Source organism: Astyanax mexicanus, chromosome 7 (genome assembly GCF_023375975.1).
Source record: "Astyanax mexicanus isolate ESR-SI-001 chromosome 7, AstMex3_surface, whole genome shotgun sequence".
Taxonomy (NCBI): domain Eukaryota; kingdom Metazoa; phylum Chordata; class Actinopteri; order Characiformes; family Acestrorhamphidae; genus Astyanax; species Astyanax mexicanus.
Window position 1 is genome coordinate 38,242,683 of NC_064414.1, and position 22,482 is coordinate 38,265,164.

Sequence of the window (22,482 nt, forward strand, 5' to 3'; positions counted from 1 at the left end):
AGACAGATAGAGTTTAAGAAATGCAGTATTTTGCTAATATTTTGGACACCTGTGAAAATCACATTTTGAAGCTGCTTTTCTTTTTCTTTTTTTGAAGTAAAACACTAATATTAGAATAAATGCAAATTACATTCATGCTAAAAATGGTGGTTTTACATCTGTGTGTTCCATTAAAAGCTCTCCAAAGCTCTCTAGCATTATTTATAGACTTACAGTTGTAATCATATCAGCTGGTTTGGTAAATCAGTGTTTTAATGATGTTAAATCAGGTGGTGGGGCTGCTTGTGGAATTTAATACGTTCACATGCTGACTGTGGGCATCCAGGAGAAATCTCTGTAGCTAAACTTTGCCCTTCAGACTAACTAACTAATAAAAAAAAGGAATTCTTCATACTTTTTATTGTTATATATTTTTTGCAACATTTTAATTTTATGTGGTGTTTTTTTTTTCTTCAGATAAAAAGAGAAATGATTGAGTGATGTGATTTTTGAGTATATTATGTCCTTAGTAAAGGATAATTACTGAAATTTAACTTGAATTAATTAAGTAGATCCAGATTATTTTGCGTACAAAATGTTATGAAATTTAATTTCTGAAATGACTTTCTATTGAAATGAATGTAGGTCATGTAAAATAACAATGCACATGTAAAACAGCCATGTCAAAACTATTTTCTTTTCTATTTCTTTTCTTTCTTTTTTGTAGGTTGATGGAAATATCAGCAAAATCTTCTGCCAAAACCTGTGTTTGCTTGCGAAGCTTTTTTTGGACCACAAGACCCTGTACTACGATGTGGAGCCTTTCCTTTTCTACGTTCTAACCCAGAATGATGCAAAAGGTTGCCATCTTGTAGGATACTTCTCAAAGGTATTCCAGCCTCATTGTGTCTGTGTAATATACAGATTGTTATCTTAGAGAATTTTGTTTGTGAGAGAAAAATGTAAAACTGAATTAATATGGCAGAGAGATTTAGTTCAGTGTTTTTTTTTTTTTGTTGGTTTTTTTTTAACAGATGAGGAAGAATTAAATCTAGGCTATATTTTGCTGTGAACTGGCCAGTATTGCACATTTTTGTTTTATGCTGCTGACTCTGAGAGCTGCGGTGTTCTCTCTGCATGTTTTGCTTGGTTCAGTCGAGGATAGCGCAGGTGCAGTGAATTGCCTGCGTTGGCAGAGCTCTGACATACTCTATCTATTTCTCTCTCTCTCAGGAAAAGCTTTGCCAGCAGAAGTACAATGTCTCCTGCATAATGATCATGCCCCAGTACCAAAGGCAAGGATTTGGGAGGTTCCTCATTGATTTCAGTAAGTTATTTATTAACTGCTCCTGAAGTTCTGGCTGCATTTCACATGATGTCATCATGAAAAGGGGATTTTTTCTTTTTTCTTTTTTTCCTACAAAACCAGGGCACAAGGCATGTGTTCATGTACAGAACTGGCATCATTTGGCGGAATTTAAACGGCTCTCAACAGTCTTATACCCTCGTAACAGCTTCTAGTTTTTTATTTATTGTTCCTTTATTGTTGTTTATTTGTTGCTTTGATTTATTGATCAGGTTAAATGATAACTGTGTAAAACAAAGCAAGACATACGCATTCCTACATTTAATTGAACAAAATGAAGAGTATAAATGTTGAGCTTGTTCTGAAAAGAGCAGGGTGCTGTGCTGTTTAAACATACTAGGATGTGTGCCTTTGTAGCAGCCTTTACAAAATGCAGATGACAGCATTAGGCTGTAAATCTCTTATTAGATCAAAAGCTTTGAGGTTGTGTGGTGAAAAGACAAATGCCCTTAAGGCAGATTTGAGATGTGTGTGACATAGTTGTCCTTTCTTACAAGGTTAATGTAGTTTATATATACAGCTCTGGAAAAATTAAGAGACCACTTCAGTTTCTGAATCAGTTTCTCTGATTTTGCTATTTATAGGTATATGTTTGAGTAAAATGAACATTGGTTGTTTAATTCTAAAAACTACAGACACCATTTCTCCCAAATTACAAATAAAAATATTGTAGTTTAGAGCATTTATTTGCAGATAATGAAAAATGGCTGAAGTAATAAAAAAAGATTTAGATCTTTCAGACTTCAAATAATGCAAAGAAAAAAAGGTTAATATTCATTAATTTTTAGGAGTTCAGAAATCAATATTTGGTGGAATAACCCTGGATTTTAAGCACGGTTTTCATGCATCTTGGCATGTTCTCCTCCACAAGTCTTACACACTGCTTTTGGATAAATTTATGCCACTCCTATTGCAAAAATTCAAGCAGTTTAGCTTAGTTTGATGACTTGTGATCATCCATCTTCCTCTTGATTATATTCCAGAGGTTTTCAATTTGGTAAAATCAAAGAAACTCATCATTTTTAAGTGATCTCTTATTTTTGTCCAGAGCTGTGTATATATATATTTTTTTTCAAGGGATAAGCTTTAGAATGCTTTCCATCACTTTTTCCCACCTTCACCTAATGTTGAGCCTAAAACTTCTTTAAAGCCTATTTTAATATTGCAGATTAATCTGATTTGTTTCTTAAATCAGATCCGTTGAGATGACCGTCTGCACTTTTTATTTGCAAGTGGTCAGATCGGATTTGTGTCTTTTACATAACAAATGTATCTGCATGGGTTACCGTGAGAACAGGGTTTGTGTCAATAACTTATCTTTGTTGCTCTTCTTGTAAATAAGGCAAAAGACATTAAAACATTAAAATCCAATTTTAGCGTCCATACTGAGACCAGTTGCTTTTCAGACCACCTCCAAATGTGGTTTGCATCTGATTTGCATGTGGTTTCTGGATGAGCAGACTATGAAAACTCATTCTGGAATTGGTGTGGGAATGACTGATCATCTGAATATACAACAAAACATTGCCCATTATAAACATTATATCACTGTACTGCGATACTTGCTATATCTCTCTGATCTCAGTTCTCTATGATATTGTACAGCACATCTGTTACTGAAGATGATACAATACTCTAGGAATAATGGATTTATTGGTGTCAGTTAAAAAAAAAAAAAAAAGAGTACCAGTATTCTTTACCGCAGGTTTACCCTATTCATTTGATTAACGCCATCACATGGAGTGATAAAGCAGTAACTTTAAAAAGTCAAATAGGAGGAGGATAATTTTCAAATATCAATATTTTGCTGTTAAATCGCCAATGAAAATACAATACAATATATTGTAATGTCAGTATTTTGTCCCCCCCCCCCCTAATCTAGACACAATCTAGATGTGCCAAAAATCAGATTCAGTCTTGCAGATTTAGCCCTGCATTCTGAGCATAGCTAATAATGTTTGCACATCATTGAGAATGTAAATTTCGCCAGGCCCACTATATATTTACTTCAAGCCGAGTTGTGACCGCTCTGTGTGCATCCTCTGTAGAGTTCCTCCCAGGTGGTTGCATTAATGAAGTTGATGGCAGTTAATGAATGTGTGCCAAGTGAGGGCTGCGCTCTATATCGAATCACGGCTAAAGCAGCCCTTTAATCAGGCCCATTTCTCTTTGTTTGGTAATCACAGCCTACTCGCACCCAGCTGAATCGAGGAGGGGCCGTCTCTACGGGCCGGGCTCGCTTTTTTGGCACCTACCTCTCGGCCCTTCCTATTCTGTAGCCCCGCACAGCATGCTTCACAGTGTTGCGCGGTGACTGACGAGCCTGTTCTTTGAGATGTGGAGCTTTTGAACATCTGACCATGGGAGGCTTTGAAGAATGAAAAATGAAAATTCACCTGTGCCTCTGAGATCTAGTGGAGGAGAAGAAAGATGTCTTGTTTCTCCTTGTAAACAAGACAAATGAAAACTGTCACTCATAACTAATCTGACGTCAGACCTCATGAAGCTTCTCTCTTTCTCCCTCTCTCTCTTTCTCTCTCCCTCTCTCCGACAACCCCCTTTTTTTCCCTCTCGCTTTCCAGGTTACTTACTCTCCAGGCGGGAGGGCCAGGCCGGCTCCCCGGAGAAGCCTCTATCAGATCTGGGTCGTCTGTCCTACTTGGCGTATTGGAAAAGTGTCATACTGGAGTACCTGCACAACCACCCAGATAAGAGTGTCAGCATCAAGGGAATGAGCAAAGCCACGGGCATGTGTCCACATGACATTGCCACCACACTCCAGCAGCTCAACATGATTGATGAGCAGGATGGCAGGTGGGTTGGGCTCCGGCGCTGTCTGTCAGTTTTACCCACACACAGTTCCTGACAGGCTCTGTTGTCAATAGATCAAGTGTGTAACACGTAACGCGTCGCCAGACTTCAAGCAGACTGCGTGAACTGTAGAGAGTGTGGTTTCTTACATGTGCAGCTGGTTTTGATGATGCAGAAGATGCAGATGCTCAACTTGAAATCAGCTTGTAATGTTCAGATTGAAGTTCAGCTGCATATATATCTCTATTAATTTACTGGACTGATTTTTGTGGATGATTTTGCTTTTGTAGATTTGTGATCGTCCGAAAGCATCAGATGATCCAGAGACACATGGAACAGCTGAGGGAGAAGCCACGTCTGTACGAGGTCGATCCTGAGTGTCTCGTCTGGACGCCGGTTAGGTTCGGACCAGTCTGTAGAAACCCATTGGGGCTGCAGCAGAGGAGAAGGACAGAGGTAGGTTTCACTCTTGTGGTGTAATATTTTAAGCCAAACTATTTAATAGAGCTAACTTTTAATGGATAGGGGGGATGACCACTTGTGGCTTAAGTTTGAAAAAGAGTTTTTTTTTTTTTTTTTTTAGCATGGTTTTGCATAACCAGTGATACTGCACGCACACAGATCGTCTAATGCTTGTAGAGCTGTAGTTTGGAAAAAAGTTTAGTACACTGGAGCAGAAGAACATGTCCCCATTGGCACAACACCTATAGATTTATAGCTTATGAGTCCCCCCTAGCTTTGAGTAGTGGGGCAATGGAATGATGGGGCTCCATCCAAAACGTTTGAGATGTTTGAGGTGGCTTGAGAGTAGAGACACTCTTTTCACCCAGGTGTCCAAATGCTTTTCTCCATACAGTGCATCTTCTAAACACTTAGCAGCAAAAAAGCAAAAAGTTAAAATAAGCTAAATGTACTGATCTGCTAACACTTATGTACAGTGTTTACCTGTTCTAAACAGAAATGTGTCGTCTGCAGATGTACTGTAGATGCGGTTATACTTAATTTTTTTGGATAACCCAGTTCCCTTGCGTAAAACGTGCAGCAGAAAAGCTAAAGTGTATGTGCAATCTAATAATATTTGTATTTTTTTTTTTCAATTAATCTTTTAAAATTGTGATTTGTGTGTGGGGGTGGATTTTGCCTTGATTGTACATTTGCTGATCAGAGCAGGTCACGCACTCTTATACTACTCTGCATCATTACTTTCCAGATGGCACTTGTGTAAAAGTAGCTAAATTTATCTCTTCATTTGCCTGCGAGTTCAGGCAGAGTTCACGGATATAGCTGAAAGCACTTTCTAGCTGTTACCGAGCCTCCTGAGTGACCCAAATCAGATCTCTGCCGCTTTAATACAGCTGAATGTCCCATGAAATGCAATCTTCCATGCTTGCTTAAGAACGACTGTTGCTTAGATCAACAACAAATCGAGAGGCGCTCTATGCAGCCAGATCACTGCTATATCAAATACGGTCATCTTAAAGGTCGTTCATCTGCGTGGCTGCAGAGCAAACAGTCTAATATAAGCCATTATTTTGTTTTTATGATCAGCAGACAGCGGATATTGCGGATCCGGCTGTCTCAGCAGGTGACAGGGGAGCAGGAATGTTCAGCAGAAGAATACCTCCTCTAACGAAGTGTAAGAACTACAGCAGAAGACTACCTGAGGCACTTTTCTCAAGCACTGTTGAGAAACAGTTGGAGGCCAGTCAGGATAGCAGCAGCAGCGATGATGATGAGGAGGAGGAGGAGGAAGATGATGATGATGACACTGCTTCAGTCCAGTCGCAGTCTGTGCCGGGACTCAAGCGAAAGGTAAGGTTTGATATTATTACTATTGGGAGGCACCTACTGTTCATCTAGACACTACTTTTTTTTTTCCCCCTTTTTTTCTTTTTAGATAGCAGTTGCATAGTATATTGGCACCATTAACTAGTGGCCCTACCTGTTCCTACCTTTATTTGTTTACAAAGATCCTGTTTATTGTTTTTAATAAATTAATTATAGGGTTTGTACGATCATGAAAAACCTTAAAAAGTAATGGATTTGAAAATAGCAATTTTCAGGCCTGGATAAGTTTTGGAAAAATAAAAATAGGCAGAAAGTTTTAGAAAAGTCATGAACATTTGGTCTGTTCTTGTTTATTGATGGAGGAAATCTATTTTGAGCTAACAAGTGTTAATTAAGTACTTTATCCCTACACAAGCTTTCAGGATCTGATACACATTTTATTATTGAACAATATGTGTCAACATTTGTATCAGATTCATTTTAGGCCTGCTATAATTTTACTTTTGACTATAGTTTTAGTTGATATTAGGTTTTATTGTCCCTGTCTGCACTGACGTTTTAAAAATCGTATGTTCATAAAAATATGCCTTGAAGGCATGGAAAAGACAATAAAATATAAAAATCCATTGGTTAAAAAGTGTATGAACCTTGGATTTACATGCAAAGACTTTGTGATAAAATTAGTTTCATTTAGAACCAATTTCTTGCTAACCCTGTTCTGATTGGATAACCAGTAAATGCTTGGATGGATGGATGCTTGAATGCTTTATTGATTCTAAAGGAAATTTAGTAAAAAAAAAAAAACTATAGTGGGTTTTTTATACTATGATAGTTTTTTTTCTAAAACTGATATAAAAATAGTGATATTGCAATTATATCTTCTTCTTAGTGTATCACAATATACCACAATAAATTGAATCATAACCCCCTGTATCGTGAGGCAGATCATATTGCCAGATTCTTGCCAATACGCAGCTCTGATCACTACTTAAAAATTCTTCATAAACCTCGATCCCAGAGTGAATGTTTCCTTATGAAAACAGCGCTGTGGTTTTTATATAATGCTGACATATTTGCATTAGGATTAGCAAACTCCAGAATGTCTGGGGAGAGTCAGCGAACTCAGTAAAGAGTATGTTGTGAGGAACCTGTGGTCAGTCTGGTCCTGCATACTCTCATTTAGGGTTTTATACTGGCAGAGCTTTCCAAATGAATGGCCTGTGGCTCAGGCACTGTGGTCTAAATGATGGGTCTTTGCATTCAGATCATGAGGCAGCCAATTCACAATGTGGTCACATTTCCCTATGTTTAGCATCATCTTTTACTGTATCTGTCTCATCCAAACCTCTGCTTTTCGGTTTAGAGGGCAACGGGTACAATTTCACAAAAACTTTCTGCTCTTGCTATGACAACTGTTTTCTCTAACAAACGTTGTCATCTCTCAGTGCCCTTGCTTGCTACATACGGTTTTGCATTACTCATAGTTATGGTTAATTATAAGGTGCCTTGGATGTGTAGTAGATCTGTAGTATTCTCTCTGTTTTTAAGAAGTTTGGAAGTCTCAGTGGTTGTGTGTACTTTTTCAGAGAGCGGGTCCTCTAAGGAAGAAAAGAGGTCGGAGGAGAGTGCGAATCAACAGCAGCGTCACCACCGAAACCATCTCTGAGAGGACAGAGGTGCTGGATGAGCCGTTTGAGAACTCTGATGTGGATAGCCCGGTTCCACAGCTAGAGAGTTCAATCAGACGGGAGGACAGTGATGAGGATGAGGAGAAGAACCTAAGAGCAGTGGTACGCAGGCCAGGCAGACCACGAAAGAGAGAAAGACCAGATGACAATCACTCAAATCCATCCAAAGAAGAAGAGAAAGAAGAAGGTATATATTTCAAATAGTTTGCTTATTTTAAAATGATCATTGATTGGTTTTAACACTTGTGCATTTGAATATTCTGACTTTCTTCATTAAGACTGTGGTTTGTTATCTGTAGGTGTTGCAGATGCAGCGAAAAAGGACAATCCTCGCCCTGTGAAGCGAAAGAAAGGCTGGCCCAAAGGAGTTAAGCGAGGCCCTCCCAAATGGAGACTAAAGAAAGAGAGGAAGATGGGCTTTAAGCTCAATCTCTACACACCCCCGGAGACGCCCATGGTCAGTGTGGAGCAGGAGCCGGAAGAAGAGGAGCAGGAACGTGAACCTGAGCATGAGCATGAGCCAGAGGAGGAGGAGGAGCAGCAGCAGCAGGTGTCCAGTCCCATGTCTGTGCGAGAAGACTGCAAGCCCTGCAAAGATCCAGAGCCTATGGAGGCAGAGTTGAACACTTCTGAACAGGTCTCCGAGACCATGAGTCCAGAGGCACAGGAGGAACCCAGTGAAGAACCTGAAGATGATGAACCGTTGGAAAAACCTGACTCTGTCTGCCCTTCTCCTTGTGGTCCTGAGATCCAAGAGGCTCCGGCCAGTCCTGTGAATTACGATGAACAGTCCACTGAGAATATAGATGAGGAAAGAGCTCAGGAACTAGAGGAGGAAGAGGAGGAGCGTGAATGCACAACATCTCGGGGCCCAGAGGAGCCCGATGAAGAGGAAGATGAGGACGAAGAACAAGAACCAGCTCATGTGGAAGATCATGATGCTGATGATGAGGATGATGGTCATGTGGAGTCCAGTGAGCCAAGAAAAGAGGATCCTGCAGCAGAAGTACCTGAGGAAGAAAAGGAGCCAGTGGATGATCCTGAACCGGCTCCAAACCCTTGTAATGATGAGAAGGAACCAGACCCTCCTGAAGAGTGTTCAGAGGAGGTGGCCCAAGAGAGCAGCCTCGTCGGCACGGATGTGCAGGATAATGCCGGGGACTCTGACCATCATCCTGACTCTGGATCAGAGGAGGAGGAGGAGGAGAGCAGTCAGAATGTTAACCAAAAAGATGAAGATGCTGGACCTTTGACTCCTGCGATAAAAGAGGACCACAGCATTTGTCCCGAGATTGATATGGAAACTGCCCAGGCTGTTCAGTCCCTCACGCAAGAGGCTGAGCAGGAGAGGCACTTCCAGGACTGTGCGGAAACCCAGGAGGCCTGCCGAAGCCTGCAGAGATACGTCCATGTGGACCAGAGCCCTCAAATGACTCCCGTAGATGATTGCCAGCAGTCAGACCACAGCAGCCCGCTCTCCTCGGTTCACTCCCACCCCAGCCAGTCGGTGCGTTCGGTCAACAGCCCAGCTGTGTCGATTCTCGAGAGCAGCTACACTCAGATCAGCCCAGAGCAGGGTGCCATCTCCGTGCACTCTCTGCACAACATGGAGACCAGCCCGATGATGGACGTCCCCTCTGTGTCGGACCACTCTCAGCAAGTGGTGGACAGCGGCTTCAGTGACCTCGGCAGCATCGAAAGCACGACTGAGAACTACGAGAATCCCAGCAGCTACGACTCCACGCTGGGCGGCAGCATTTGTGGCACGGGAGCTAGCGCTGGCGCCTCCTCCCAGAGCAGCTGTTCCTATGGCAACCTCTCCTCCGGTGGCAGCCATGGACAGAGCAGCTGTGCCGTGTCCCAGCAGATGGCCGGCCCTGTGGTGAACAATACTGGCGCCTGCAGTATGCTCCAGCAGAACAGCATGAACTCCCCACAGGGTTGCAGTGTCAAATCCCCACAAGGCTGTGTACCAGAGAGGCAGCCCAGCCATGGCCATGCGCACGGACATGCACACGCACATGCACACGGGCACGCGCATGCACACGGGCACGGACACCACCACAACCCCAACCCCCACCACCATCATCACCCGCACCAACACCATCAGCATCAACATCAGCACCACCAGCAGCCCCTGTCCCACTGCTCAATGTCTGCAAGCTTCCCTCCTCCCATGCAGCTCCCCGACATCCCTGAATCCAACAACCCCTCCACCAACCTGGGGCTTTACGACAGGATGAACCAAAGCGAGTATGGGGGTGGGCACTACGGACAGCCCTCGGCTACGTTCAGCTTGGCTAAGCTACAGCAGCTTACCAACACGCTCATAGACCACCCCCTACCCTTCAGCCACTCTGGATCCCATCCAATCACGTCTTATGGCAACAACAACGGCTCGCTGTCCTCGCAGCTCGGCCCTCACAACCCCGCGCTGGTGTCTCTGTCCCAGCCTCCACATTCAGTCACAGGTGGGGGCCCACAGACACAGGCCACAATGACTCCACCACCCAACATGACCCCTCCCCCCATGATGCTTCAGCGCAACATGGGCACACCCAACATGAACTTGCCCCCGTCCCAGAGATTGCAAACTCAAATGGCCCCTAAGAACCATCACCACCACCCAGTCTCTATACGCTCCAAATCGGCCCCGCTGCCCCCGCACCACCAGCAGCAGATGTACGGCAGAGGCCCCCAGACTGTGACCATGCAGGCTCCTAGCAGGACACTGGCCATGACACCCCGCATGAACATGGGGGTAAACCTCATGCCGGCTTCGGCGTATAACGTTAACTCCATGAACGTGAACGTGAACATGGCTCCGCTTAATGCAATGAATACGTACCGGGTGACCCAGCCCATGATGAACGGGGGCTACCACGGCAACCCTCCCTATATGAATCAGTCTACGCAGTACTCTATGCAGATGGGCATGATGGGTACCCAGCCTTACCCACAGCAGCCCATGCAGGCCCCTCCCCACGGCAATATGATGTACAGTCCAGCGGGCCACCACGGATATGTGAACACTGGCATGTCCAAACAACCCTTAAACGGACCTTATATGAGACGATAATCGCTAATGACCTCTGGTCTCCAAAGGGTCATGATCTAAAAGTCAGCTTGATGACTTGAGGTAGTTCTTGTGTTGATTTTCATTGTTAATGTTCGCTTTTCTGAATTTTTCTGAAAAACCAGCACTTGGTAAGAATGCAAAAAAGTTGTGTTTTAATAGCTAATCTTTAGCTTTTTTTCCCTATTTACGGGAAGCCTTACATCATCAGAATTTAAATGTAACATTTTGAAATGTAAATCTCTTCAAACTGCATTGCAGTTTAACGGAGATTGCATTGCGCTTTTTTTTTTTTTTTCCTTTTTTTTTCGGGACTTGCATTATGGAACCTTTAAATGTGCCTGCATTGTATGCCTTTTCAATGTACATGTTTAGGAATCGCAAGATTATGTTTCTAAGTCTGTACTCATGCCTTCATATTATTTATTGTAAATCTACTTTTATATTTTTTTAAGTGTAAGGTAAAACTTAGCATGCTCTAATGTCTTTGTTAGTGACAGTGCATCAAAGTAGTACTGTACAGTGTTGTGCTTAAAAGCAAGCAATTTTATATTAAATGTATGGCCTTGGTTAGGTTTCCCTCTTATGGAAGGAAAAATGAAACTATATTTTTGTTGATTCTAATACTGTAAAGATTTTAAACATTGTCATGTTGGGTGTTTCCGCTTCGAAGGTTCTATTGCTAATTGTGTATAATTTGTTACTTTTTAACAAGTTTCTTTACCTGAGGCAGCTTTCTGTTTTTATACAAACTAAAGCAATTTCAGTCAAAAATAGCAAGATAAATGTCAGTATTTGTACATGTAGAATTCTAAATCAGGGGGAGGGGATGCGAAAAAAATGAAGAAGAAGAAGAAAAAAAAAAACAAATCACAGAGTTCAGAAATTGTCAATTTACTCCAAAGTTGGTCTTTTATGAAATGCCTTTAAACGTACATTTTCATTCCATCTGTAGATTTTTTTATCTTTATAAAACATCTGATTTATATTTTACTGAAATGTAGAACGGTGACCTTGTTAATAGACAAAACAGATGGCATGTATAAAGGTAAAAAATTGTATTGGTGTCTGTTTGTATAGCTTATTTTGTAGCCTTTGTACCTGTACAGAATGGCAGTTTGACGTAAGAGGGATTATCTGACTGTACTAATTAATGGAGCAACAGTCCTGTATTTATGAGTTACCTTTTTAGTCGGTCACTTAAATGCTGTACATTTTAGCAGAAAATAAATTATGATGAGCCACTGACAGACTTAAACCTGAGTGTTGACTGTTTTTGTACTGCAGTTGTTCTCTTGTCTTTCTGTCCAATATCGTGTTTGTTCATGGTGTAGTGTGACAAGCATATACACAAGGCCAGTCAGAATATTATTATATTATTATTATTGTCTTAATAATTACAAAATTACATAGATCTTTCTAGTTGGTTAACCTCCTTTCATCCTGTTCTTCAATAGCTATTATTTGGGTATTAGATCATTTTCAGCACTTCTGTAAAACTGACATGGTTTTGATCCATCTGCACCAGTACAACACACAAACAAAACAGCAGTGCTGCTGGAGTTTTTAAACACTGTGTCCACTCACTGTACACTCCAACCTAGCTGGGCCTCTTTGTAGATGTAAAGTGGGAGACAGGATCCTCTTTGTTTTTGCAGTATTCTGTACTGACTGGACTTTTCAGTACAATTACATCACTACTTTTTGAAGTCTCGTTAAGTTACGAGTGTCCATTCTTTGTTGTCTGCTTTTCTTCTTGCAGTTGAACATCCAGGTTTCGCAGCTGCTTCAGAAAACCTCTGTTGGGCAGAATGCAGCGGCGTTCTTTCACATGCTCAATGGCTTCAACGACAGTCATGTTCTTGTAGATCATTAAATAAGCCAGAAACAAGGTAGCTGAGCGGCTTCGTCCCATTACACAGTGCACCAGCAGCTTACCTGAAACAGTAAATGAGAAATTAGTTTGTCAGTCAAATTATCGAGACTTTATTTCAAGATGGTGGCACCTGGAGAACTACCTAAAGGTACTGTGTGTGTATTACGTGTTTTTTGTTTTTTTTTAAATAAACTGACTGTGCACTTTCGAGTTTTTTAGTTTTAGTGCCTCGTTTTAAATGTCAGGGCCTCATAATTCTACCAATGAAGTGTGGGGGTTTGAGCTTGTTAATTGTGTAAAAATAACCATTTACTTTATGGGCAATGCTATGCCCCTATCACTAGCATTGTAAGGCTGTTGGAGCATTCAGATTTCACCACACTCCATGTCCATTTCAACCTGGATTTCTCCTTTAATTTACAGAGGGCCAGTTTTATTTTTTTTTTTAAATGACCAATAATATCTTCTCTGTAAGTGGGTGGGCTTTGTCTTCGCTAACTTTATGGTAATTGCTGCCATAAAGTTGGCTACACAAAGCTGGAGGAAACAGATTGCGATAGATGGCTCTAAATGGCTTGTTGGTGTAAGCTTATATATATTATATAGATGTATTACACACAGAGTGATCTATTTTTTAAGCGTGTTTTTTTTTTCTTTTACTGTTTATGATTACAGCCAAAGAAAAGCCAAAAGTCAATGTCTCAGAAAATTAGAATATTGATCAGTAAATGTTGCATTTTATTTGGAAATGAAGGGAGCAGAGTCTGGAGGAAGAGTGGAGAGACGCACAGTCTAAACTGTTCGAGGTCTAGTGTGAAGTTTCCACAATCAGTGATGGTTTGGAGAGACATGTCATCTGCTGCTGTTGATCCACTGTGTTTTATTATCAAGTCTAAAGTCAGTGCAGTGGGTTTTTTTTCCCCAGAAAATCTTACAGCACTTCATGATTCTCTCTGCTGACAACTTTTATGCAGATGCGGATTTCATTTTCCAGCAGGACTTTGCACACTGCCCACACCTCCAAAAGTACCAATTGGTCTTATATTATAGTCTAATTAGCACAACATGGCTGCATTCATGGAAAACTAGCCAGCGGACAGGTTTAGCCGAAACCTTAACTGCTATACACCCATTCATCCAGAAAGCTCAGGGACGGAAAAAACGAGTAAATACTGGCTGGAGTTTGGAATTAAAAAAAAAAAAAAAAAAGTATTATTATTTTCTTATGGCCATTCGTAGCAACTAGCTAACTGTTTAGCTGTTTGTTTTCAGTCCTTACTGGCTATGCTTTAGATGTTATAACTGAGATCTAGATTAGGCTACAACTCAATAGATTCAGGTGATATCTGCTAAACTAAGCAGTATATTATAGAAATCTGTGAAGAGGTGAGCGGGCCAGACTACTCTTGTAAAAATGTGTTTAGAAATTTGATTGCTGTAGCCAATTCACACACTTGCTCTCATTTCTTTTAACTAGTAATTAATGATCTTTATAGCATAAATCAATTAATAACCCTTAATAAACTCACCTACAAACCCTGTATAAGCTAGTTCTATTTTAAAGTGCTACCACACATCTACCATAATACTACAGTGCAAAATATTTAGCATAATGCTTAACATTGAGCGAGGCTGAGAGTCTGACATTAAGTGAAGTTTAAGGGTTAACTTTACCTAGCATTACCTAGCACTCAGTGCTATATCTTTACAACTAAGGCTGAAACTCCAAAAACATTTTGTCCTTTGAGTTTTAGAGCTGTAAGATTCACTGAGGAGGCAGGTAGCATTCTCTGCTGCAGTGCTGTTAGCCAATCAGAGGCGATATGTTTGCATGTATGAATATTCATGAGCAAGAGCCAAAATCCTGTCCTTCTTTAAAGACCACTATAATTCAGTGAACTAAAGCAGGGCTACACAGAAACAATGGAGCACTTTTTGAAAGTGCTGTTTAAAATGAATAAAAACACGATGGAATGAGAATTTTAACATAAACAATTTTAACATAAAATAAGCTTCACAGGTGCTATTATTAAGACTGGCACTGTTATCACAATACAGATATTATCACAATGTTTTTTATGTTTTTTTTTTAATGATATTATTGTATATAATATGATACACTGAAAAAATGATGCGTAAAATATACTTTAAGTTAAATTTGCTTTACTTAATTTCTGCATCCAATATTACCTAATTACAATTACTTAATTTATACAATATTACTCAAATAAATTATGATACTTAATATATTATAATTCCTTTTTAGTATACTTAAAAGAATGTATTACATGCCATCCATGTGTGGTCTCTTTACTAAATAAATCTTTGAGATGATGTAAATATTTGAATGTGTGTTTTAACTAAAATATTAAAATTTTAGGAATTATAAAGTTTTATGTATCATAAATTATTTTAGTGATATTGTATAAATTAAGTAATTGTAATTAGGTAATATTGTATGCATAAATTAAGTAAAGTTTAATAAAAGAAAGGATTGACTAAAGTTCAGTTCACGTATTTACTCTATGTAACATTTAAGTCTTAAAACCGAGTTGAAGCTAATTAAATTTATCTGAAATCAAATTTACTTTTAAAAAAAGCAAATGCAGAAAGTTGCAAAACTTTTTAAGTAAATTTTACTCATCATTTTTTTCAGTGTATACGGCATTCTCTGTTTGTTAGTTTGCTAAAGAAGCTCCAGTGCTGATGATTCCTGCTTAAATTACACATTTCTGCTCTATAACCCTGTTTAAGGTCAGTTACTATGATATAATACACATCATTCCTCAGGAGAGCTTTAAAAGACTGAGTGTCTGGAGAAGGTTGCACTTCTCTGAAGACCTCACATTTGAATTCTGTGGAGCTTGCCGTGAGTGTGTGTGTGAGTGTTTGTGTATACTACTTTCTTATCTAAAGATATTTATCATGCTCTTTCCCCCTCTCTCCCTCTCTCTCTCTCTCTTTCTCTTTTCTACTCACTCTCTGGCTTGCTGAGTGCGTGGTCAATAAATTGAGCCGCTGGGTAGAAAAACTGAGAGAGGTTGAAAGTCGGAATGTCTTCTGCCTCGACTCCATAGTAATCGATGTTCATGCCGTGGTAGTAGTCTGGACCTGTGGCTACATTATTCCACTTTCCCTCGGCAGCATTGAGGATGTGCGTTATTCCTGTCTTCTCCAGGTTGTGGCGCTCTAGAGCTGTTTTCCTGTGAAGGAAAATAGGTAATTATACAATGCATCCTTAGATTGCTGAAAACCCAGCATGCATTTATGTCTCCGGCAGATATGTAAATGATTACAGGTGTGGTCTGATTAGACACTGGGTATGGCCACAAGAGGGTGTAAAATATTTCCCCCTGTTGTCCTATTAAAATGCTCTTGGAGTTAGTGTCCCTCTTGCTAGACATGCCTCTATGGCCACATTTCCACCCAAAAAAAAAGTAGGTTCCAGAACCAGGAACGTTCATTCACAGTGGGAACCAAAGAATACTAAGTTCTTCAGCGTGAATCATAGGGGCGTGTCCGTTTGTACAGGAGCAAAGTGCCTGTCCAGCACCCTCTGTTGATGACATATAATGTGACGTTTTGACGATTTCACTAAAACTGGTGGAAACACGGACTGGTTTGCTAAAAGCACCACTGTATTTATCAGCCCGAACAGAACTGGTACAAGAACCAGGGAAACAGACAGTATTCAGTAATGTGTAAAATATGCCTTTATGAGCCTCTAAGTGTGTGGGAATGTGTGTAGCTACGCTGAGAGCTTTGGTGCTGCATTAGATCATGTATTAACTAATAAATAAGCAAGTGGAAAACCGCCAGAGCGAGTCTGAGTGTCCTATCTGCTCCAATGTGCTTCTATCTGGGTCGAAGCTGTATGTTTGAACTGAGACTGGAGCTCCGGAGTGTAACAACTGGACACTAGACACTGGGGGATGTCTCCTCTGTCATTGTGTTTTAGTTGTTTCAAAAGTTGGGGTCAAACTTGGTGGCATAAGTAACTTGCGTAAAAAAAAAATTTATAATAACACGTTTCTGATTCTAAATTATTAATGTGTTTTTTTAACATTTACAACCCTAATATATACAGCTCTAGGAAAAAAAATAAGAGATCACTTATAATAGTATGTTTTTTTTTGTTTTTTTACCAAATATAAAACCTCAATATAATCAAGAGGATGATGGATGATCACAAGCCATCATACCAAGCTGAACTGCTTGAAATGTTTGCACCAGGAGTGGCATAAAGTTACCCAAAATCAGTGTGTAAGACTGGTGGAGGAGAACATGCCAAGATGCATAAAAACTGTTATTAATATCCAGGGTTATTCCACCAAATATTGATCTCTGAACTCTAAAAACTCTGCATCTTTTTTGTTATTTCTCTTTTTCTGCAAATAAATGCTCTAAATGACAATATTTTATTTGGAATTGTGAAGAAATGTTGTCATTGAGTTATCAATAATAAAAAGAGCAATGTTAAATGATTAGTATATTGGTAGAGGCCATCCCCAGTGTCTTGAATTCCATTAAGGAAAGAATTGAACCCATTTGCTTACTCATCATCTCACTTACTCATCTCCGATATAGACGCTAGGCCAGACTTCATTGACGTGGGTGTAGGCTGCCCCCGAGCCGCGCCAGAACAGTTTCTCCAGCTCAAATACCCCAGGTGTGATGTACTCACTGTCTGGATCACACTGCACTGCTTTATAAGGGTTCTTTGTTGTGCTCTGCTTTGAAGCATTCGATTTCATCTTCCTTTTCAGCTCTGTGCTCATCAGCCACGAGCCCGAGAGCTGCCCCGTTTCTGAGGAAACTGAAAAGAAGGATTCTTAGATGACGTCTCAGACATCTTATGTTTATTTCTGAACGCTTCATGTGTTTGTCAGCTTTCTTCGTTTTCGCTTGATCGTGTTTATTATTACAGCCGTGCCTCAACTATCATTACTGCTAATGCTGTCAAATCCAGAGCAATCGCAGTTAATCAGGAAGTGATTACCTGTCAAATTAATATATTTTTTTCTCAAGTTGCTTGCTTTTGCTTTGAGTCTGTGCAGATGCCTGTTCATTAGCAGCACATTCATTTAAGCTGGATTTCTGAATTTGCATGCAAGTTTAACCCTTAATATGGCTGACGAATTAAGTGTACTTAATTCAAAGTATACTGTCACGCCGAAAATTGTGGGACAGCTTGAGAATATTGTATAAGCTGTATAAGCTGTGAGGAGATATCTTGTGATTGAGGTTGAACACTGGCAGAATTAATGAGCAAGATTCAGTGAACTAAAATGGATGGGAGGATTAACCTATTCCCTTTCTGAAGTTAAATAAAAGGTGTTACCTCCCACGGTGGACAGCAACCACAGTGGGTGGATAGACTGGCAGAAATCACATTAACATTTAATGCAGCAGGCCCCACATGCATATCCCACAGTTCAGACATTTCTATACAAAGTGTACTTCCTGTCCAATGACTTTTGGCATGCCAGTGTACTATATGATATCTACAGTACCTGCTCTCAATAAAAGGAAATGGTAAATCACAATGTACTGTATGTAACTGTATATACTGTACAACTGCTTACCTTCAGTTTCAGCTTCAGCAGTAGCAGCTCTCGAATGCTCCCTCTGGACACACACTGCATGGCTGCTCAGCCTGTAACCACCACCAGAGCTCCAGTGATATTTTAGGCCTGTGATCTATGAGCCTTGACCTTAGCAAATGCAGGAGGGGGAGAAGGGGACGAGTGTCTCCCAGTTCTAAACACATGCACTGTGCCAGGCGCTCGCTCCAGGCCTCAAAACCTTGCATTTAGAAACCTGTGGCATGAGAGAGCAGAAGTGGACTTAAAGAGTCTCACTACATCAAACATACACTCCTAAAAGTACTGTAGAAGTGGCATAAACAAATACACACTACTCCTCTGCTGGATATATAGAGTGATGGATGTGTGAATGATATTAAAGCTTTCCAAAAAACTCAAACCTCAGACAGACTTTCCTGTAAGATTGGTATAACTGTGTATCCAATAAATCCTAAAATTCCTTCGGGATAACTACCTACTACTGGGGAACTACCTACCGAACTACCTACCGAACTACCGAACTACCTACCGAACTACCTACCAAACTACCGAACTCCCTACCAAACTACCTACCAAACTACCGAACTTCCTACCAAACTACCAACCAAACTACCTACCGAACTACCTAACGAACTATTGAACTCCCTACCAAACTACCTACCGAACTACCCACCAAACTACCTACCGAACTACCAGACTACCTACCGAACTACCGAAGTACCTACCTACCTACCGAACTATTCTTACTCTCCCTTCTATCAGCTCCACCATGAATACAGACTTTCCCAGCATACTTTATTATGCTTAATAGGACAACTTCATAGCAGCTGTTGTTTGAGTGACGGGACATTCCCAGCACTGTATTAACACTGGCATGGTGGTGTAGGATGTGTTACTCTGTGTTATTAGTAGACCAGACGCAGCTGTGCTGCTGGAGTTTTTAAACACATTGGCATCACTGGTGGACTAAGAATAGTCCCCCAACCCGAAATATCCAGCCATCACCACATAAAAGGATTCAGAGCTTCTCTCTCTGATTTTACGTCTACTTGATGGAGCAGCTAGGATAGGAGTGTTTAATAGAGTGGAGAGTGAGTGGATACAGTGTTTAAAAACTCCAGCAGCACTGCTCCACTTTGAGTCTCAAAAGAAACTGGGCATGTGATCTTTGTTTTGAATTTTTTTATTATTTCAATTTGAATTTGTGTTTAGCTTCCATATATGGATGACTGTACAGTCTGTAGTTAAGAGTCACATTACATTAAACACATAATCAACTAATTAAGGGATAAAAGTTGTTTTTTTATTTAATTAGCCTTTTATTTGTATTTATATTGTGGTGCAGCATCAATTTCACAAATTATAAATTTTGATAAAGACATATTATTAACTAACCCCATCAATCTAATACAATTAACATTAAGTGATGTTGTAGCTTTTACACACTAATGTTTTAACAGCTAAACTTTTCACTAATTATTAATAATTAATAGGTGTTTGAAATATGTTCATTTTTCATTGGTATCAAATGCTGTATGTGTTCTAAAAATATGTAGATTGCTTTAATTATTTAAAAAAATAATTAATCTTCTGATTAATACTTCTAGCAACACAAAAAAAAAAAGCATGTGGGTTGTGCCACATGGTCCCCTACCACCAGCAGTCATTAGGCGAGACTGGTAACGGTCTCCTCCCCCCCAACTCGCCTCTGGAACCTGATTAAGTGCTGAGTCGCTCTGGACGAGAGCTTCTGCCAAATGGCGGAAATGTACTGTGTTTTTTGTACAGTCCTGTTTTTATTTTGGCTTCATTAAGGCACATCATGTTTTTGACTCATGGCAGATCGAATCAGAGCCATGGAGATGGCAAATCTGCTAAAAGGCCAGGGAGTGTGTGCCCCGTCCCGCAGGAGAAGTCTCGGCCTGGGCTCCATTCCACCAGCCAATTATTCCCTCCCCACGCCGCCTGCTGTGAGCCCTCCTACAGGCAGCTGTCCTTTCTGAGGCCTGGCGACCAAAAGAGTCCAATTTGACAAAAATAGGAAATCTCAGCAGGGCGGGACTTGTAATTTAATCCAAAAGGTGTTTCTTTTTTGAGCTGACTTTAACAGAGTCTCTGTAATGCGAGCTTGGCTGCTGCAAATGGGATGGTAATTGCTTTTCGCTTCCCAGATATGTGAAAAGGACACATGAATCATCTCTGGAGAGAGAGTTTTCAGAGCCATCAGCGCTGTATGTGTTTTTTCTTCCCTTCCCTCACATCCTCAGTCACTGCCATCACTCACCTTGACAGGGAAGTCATTAAATTGGTGATGTTGGATTCCTTTTATTGTTTTGTCAGGTTCACTTAGTCCTTCAACCTTGAAATCTCTCTTTTCCCCAACTAATGCAGCCGTGCTGCTTCTGGTTCCGAGACCAGGTCTTAATTTTCAAATCCAGAATCGCACCAACACGCGGTAATAGCGTTTGCCGCCCACGCTTCCATCAGACGCAATGCTTTCCCCCACTCTTTCAGGCAGGTACAGTATATCATAAATAAAATGTAACCCGTGTCAGCAGTGCGGAAAATGTGTGGAAAAATGTGCACGCTGTGAGAGAGGAAGGTGTTATTCATAGCCTGCACCTGAGATAACACCCTAGAGGAGATGTTATTAATAGCTGCTCTCCGGAATGTGTATTGTGGCCACACCGAACCCGCACTGACGACCATTAGACTTCTTCTTTACGCCACCTGTGAATTACACTTCTAAATCTTCTACACAGCTCGAAAATTCACATTCCATGGAGTATTGACCAGTGCTTGTATTAATAAAGGGACTGATGCTTTATATTTGATGATTTAAGAGCTTGTCAATAAAAATCTAGTGAAAAAAACCTAGACATATTTAGTGTCAGGCCTTTTCTTCTGTACTTTAGCGGTAAAGCTACGAGGCTAATGATTCCATTAACCACTACGACTTAGTAGCCTCCTAAACCTTTTTTTTCTGAGTAAATGGGCCAGAAACTTATCTTGATTTCCTGTTCATTAGATCAGGTCACACATTCTTGCACATGTGGTTTAGGGTGCAGTGTGTCTTACTGGAAACTAAACCGTTTAACCAAATGTCACTCATGACTGAATGTGGGCGTGGTCATTTTAAGCCCTGTCCACACAAACATGGATGATTTTAGAAATAAAAAACATTCCACATAGAGATTTAAAAAAAAGCCTTGCGAGAGCATGCTAGCCCTGTATGGGGTGATATAACTTTAGAAAGTTAGACACCACTAAGAAAAAGGAAAAAAAAACATAGAGGTTCAATCCCAAATCACACAATACTTCCTAAGTATTCGACTATTCATGTCACAAAATGGATTCTAAAACTAAACAGAGCATTATACAGCATATTTGTAATAGAACACTATTCAAATGTTATCTGCATATAAATATTGTTGTAGTTTTCTGTAATTCACTATGTAGGAAGTCATGAGTAATTTTTTGAGATTCAGACAGAGATTGCACAATTGAAAAGCTCAGTTTTTCCAACAACAACGAAAACAGAGTTTTCAAAAATGTCATATTATTTTTTTTTAATCAAAATATCCATGTATACATGGCTTGGCCTTAGGCTATGTCCACATGCATCTGAATATTTTTAAAAACAAAGATTATCACCTGCATGAGTCAATATACTTTATAAAGGGAGAGACACCAACACACCATGAAGAAGCAAGACACACTTTTTCCTTATGTAGTGTACCATCCACATATACAGATTCTAAATTCAAATAAAGATTTCAACATGTGATAAAACAGTATTTGCATTTATTCATATGGTGAAATCTGAAATAGAGACCATTACTCGTCTGAACTAAAATACATGCAGGCTGAGATCATGGCCTGTTCCTCTACTGTTTAAACTGGTTCATCAGTCAGTGAAACGCTCTTACTCAGACTCCTCACAATAGATCTCACTCATCTTCACAGCCTGTGGTCAGAATTTCCATTCTGTTTGAGGGCAGAAGAGGAACTGACACATTTCAGAAGAGCTGAAGCCTCCAGCCACAGTCAACCACCTGCAAAAACTGTCTCAATGTGAAATGTTTTAAAGTTGCTCATCATGATATAATGTAATAATGTTGTAATGAACCATTATTCAAAAATGTCTTTTTTGCACATAGAAGTTTGTTCACCGCACCAGTACCCTGTCTCCTCTCTTTCTCTTTAGGCACTGCTATTGAAAGCTAGCCAAGATAATGTGTATTTGATTGCTATGTAACTCAGTAGGTTAAAGTATGTGTATGTGTAGCTGTTTATGTGTTGAAATGTGGTTA

General features: G+C 40.2%; 2 protein-coding genes across 7 annotated transcripts in view; one reads left to right on the forward strand and one right to left on the reverse strand.

Moving 5' to 3' along the window:
- The window catches only part of kat6b (K(lysine) acetyltransferase 6B), a 52,620-nt gene extending 40,654 nt beyond the window's left edge, over window positions 1-11,966 (forward strand). For 5 of the 6 annotated variants that reach the window (XM_007252262.4, XM_007252266.4, XM_007252267.4 and 2 more), the window contains exons 11-17: window positions 707-868; window positions 1,213-1,306; window positions 3,928-4,159; window positions 4,447-4,612; window positions 5,705-5,968; window positions 7,531-7,819; window positions 7,932-11,966. In XM_007252262.4, coding sequence (XP_007252324.3) covers window positions 707-868; window positions 1,213-1,306; window positions 3,928-4,159; window positions 4,447-4,612; window positions 5,705-5,968; window positions 7,531-7,819; window positions 7,932-10,711 — 3,987 coding nt within the window. In that variant the 3' untranslated portion in view covers window positions 10,712-11,966. The remainder of the gene's footprint in view (window positions 1-706; window positions 869-1,212; window positions 1,307-3,927; window positions 4,160-4,446; window positions 4,613-5,704; window positions 5,969-7,530; window positions 7,820-7,931) is intronic. The other variant, XM_007252265.4, reaches the window with a different exon arrangement.
- On the reverse strand, window positions 11,763-18,250 carry LOC103039615 (dual specificity phosphatase 29). Its single transcript, XM_022684664.2, has 4 exons — window positions 18,170-18,250; window positions 17,157-17,400; window positions 15,564-15,787; window positions 11,763-12,646 (listed from the first exon to the last, which is right to left on the reverse strand). Exons 2-4 carry the CDS (start codon window positions 17,360-17,362, stop codon window positions 12,429-12,431), a joined length of 648 nt encoding a protein of 215 aa, XP_022540385.2. The 5' UTR covers window positions 17,363-17,400; window positions 18,170-18,250; the 3' UTR covers window positions 11,763-12,428.
- Window positions 18,251-22,482: the final 4,232 nt, after the last annotated feature.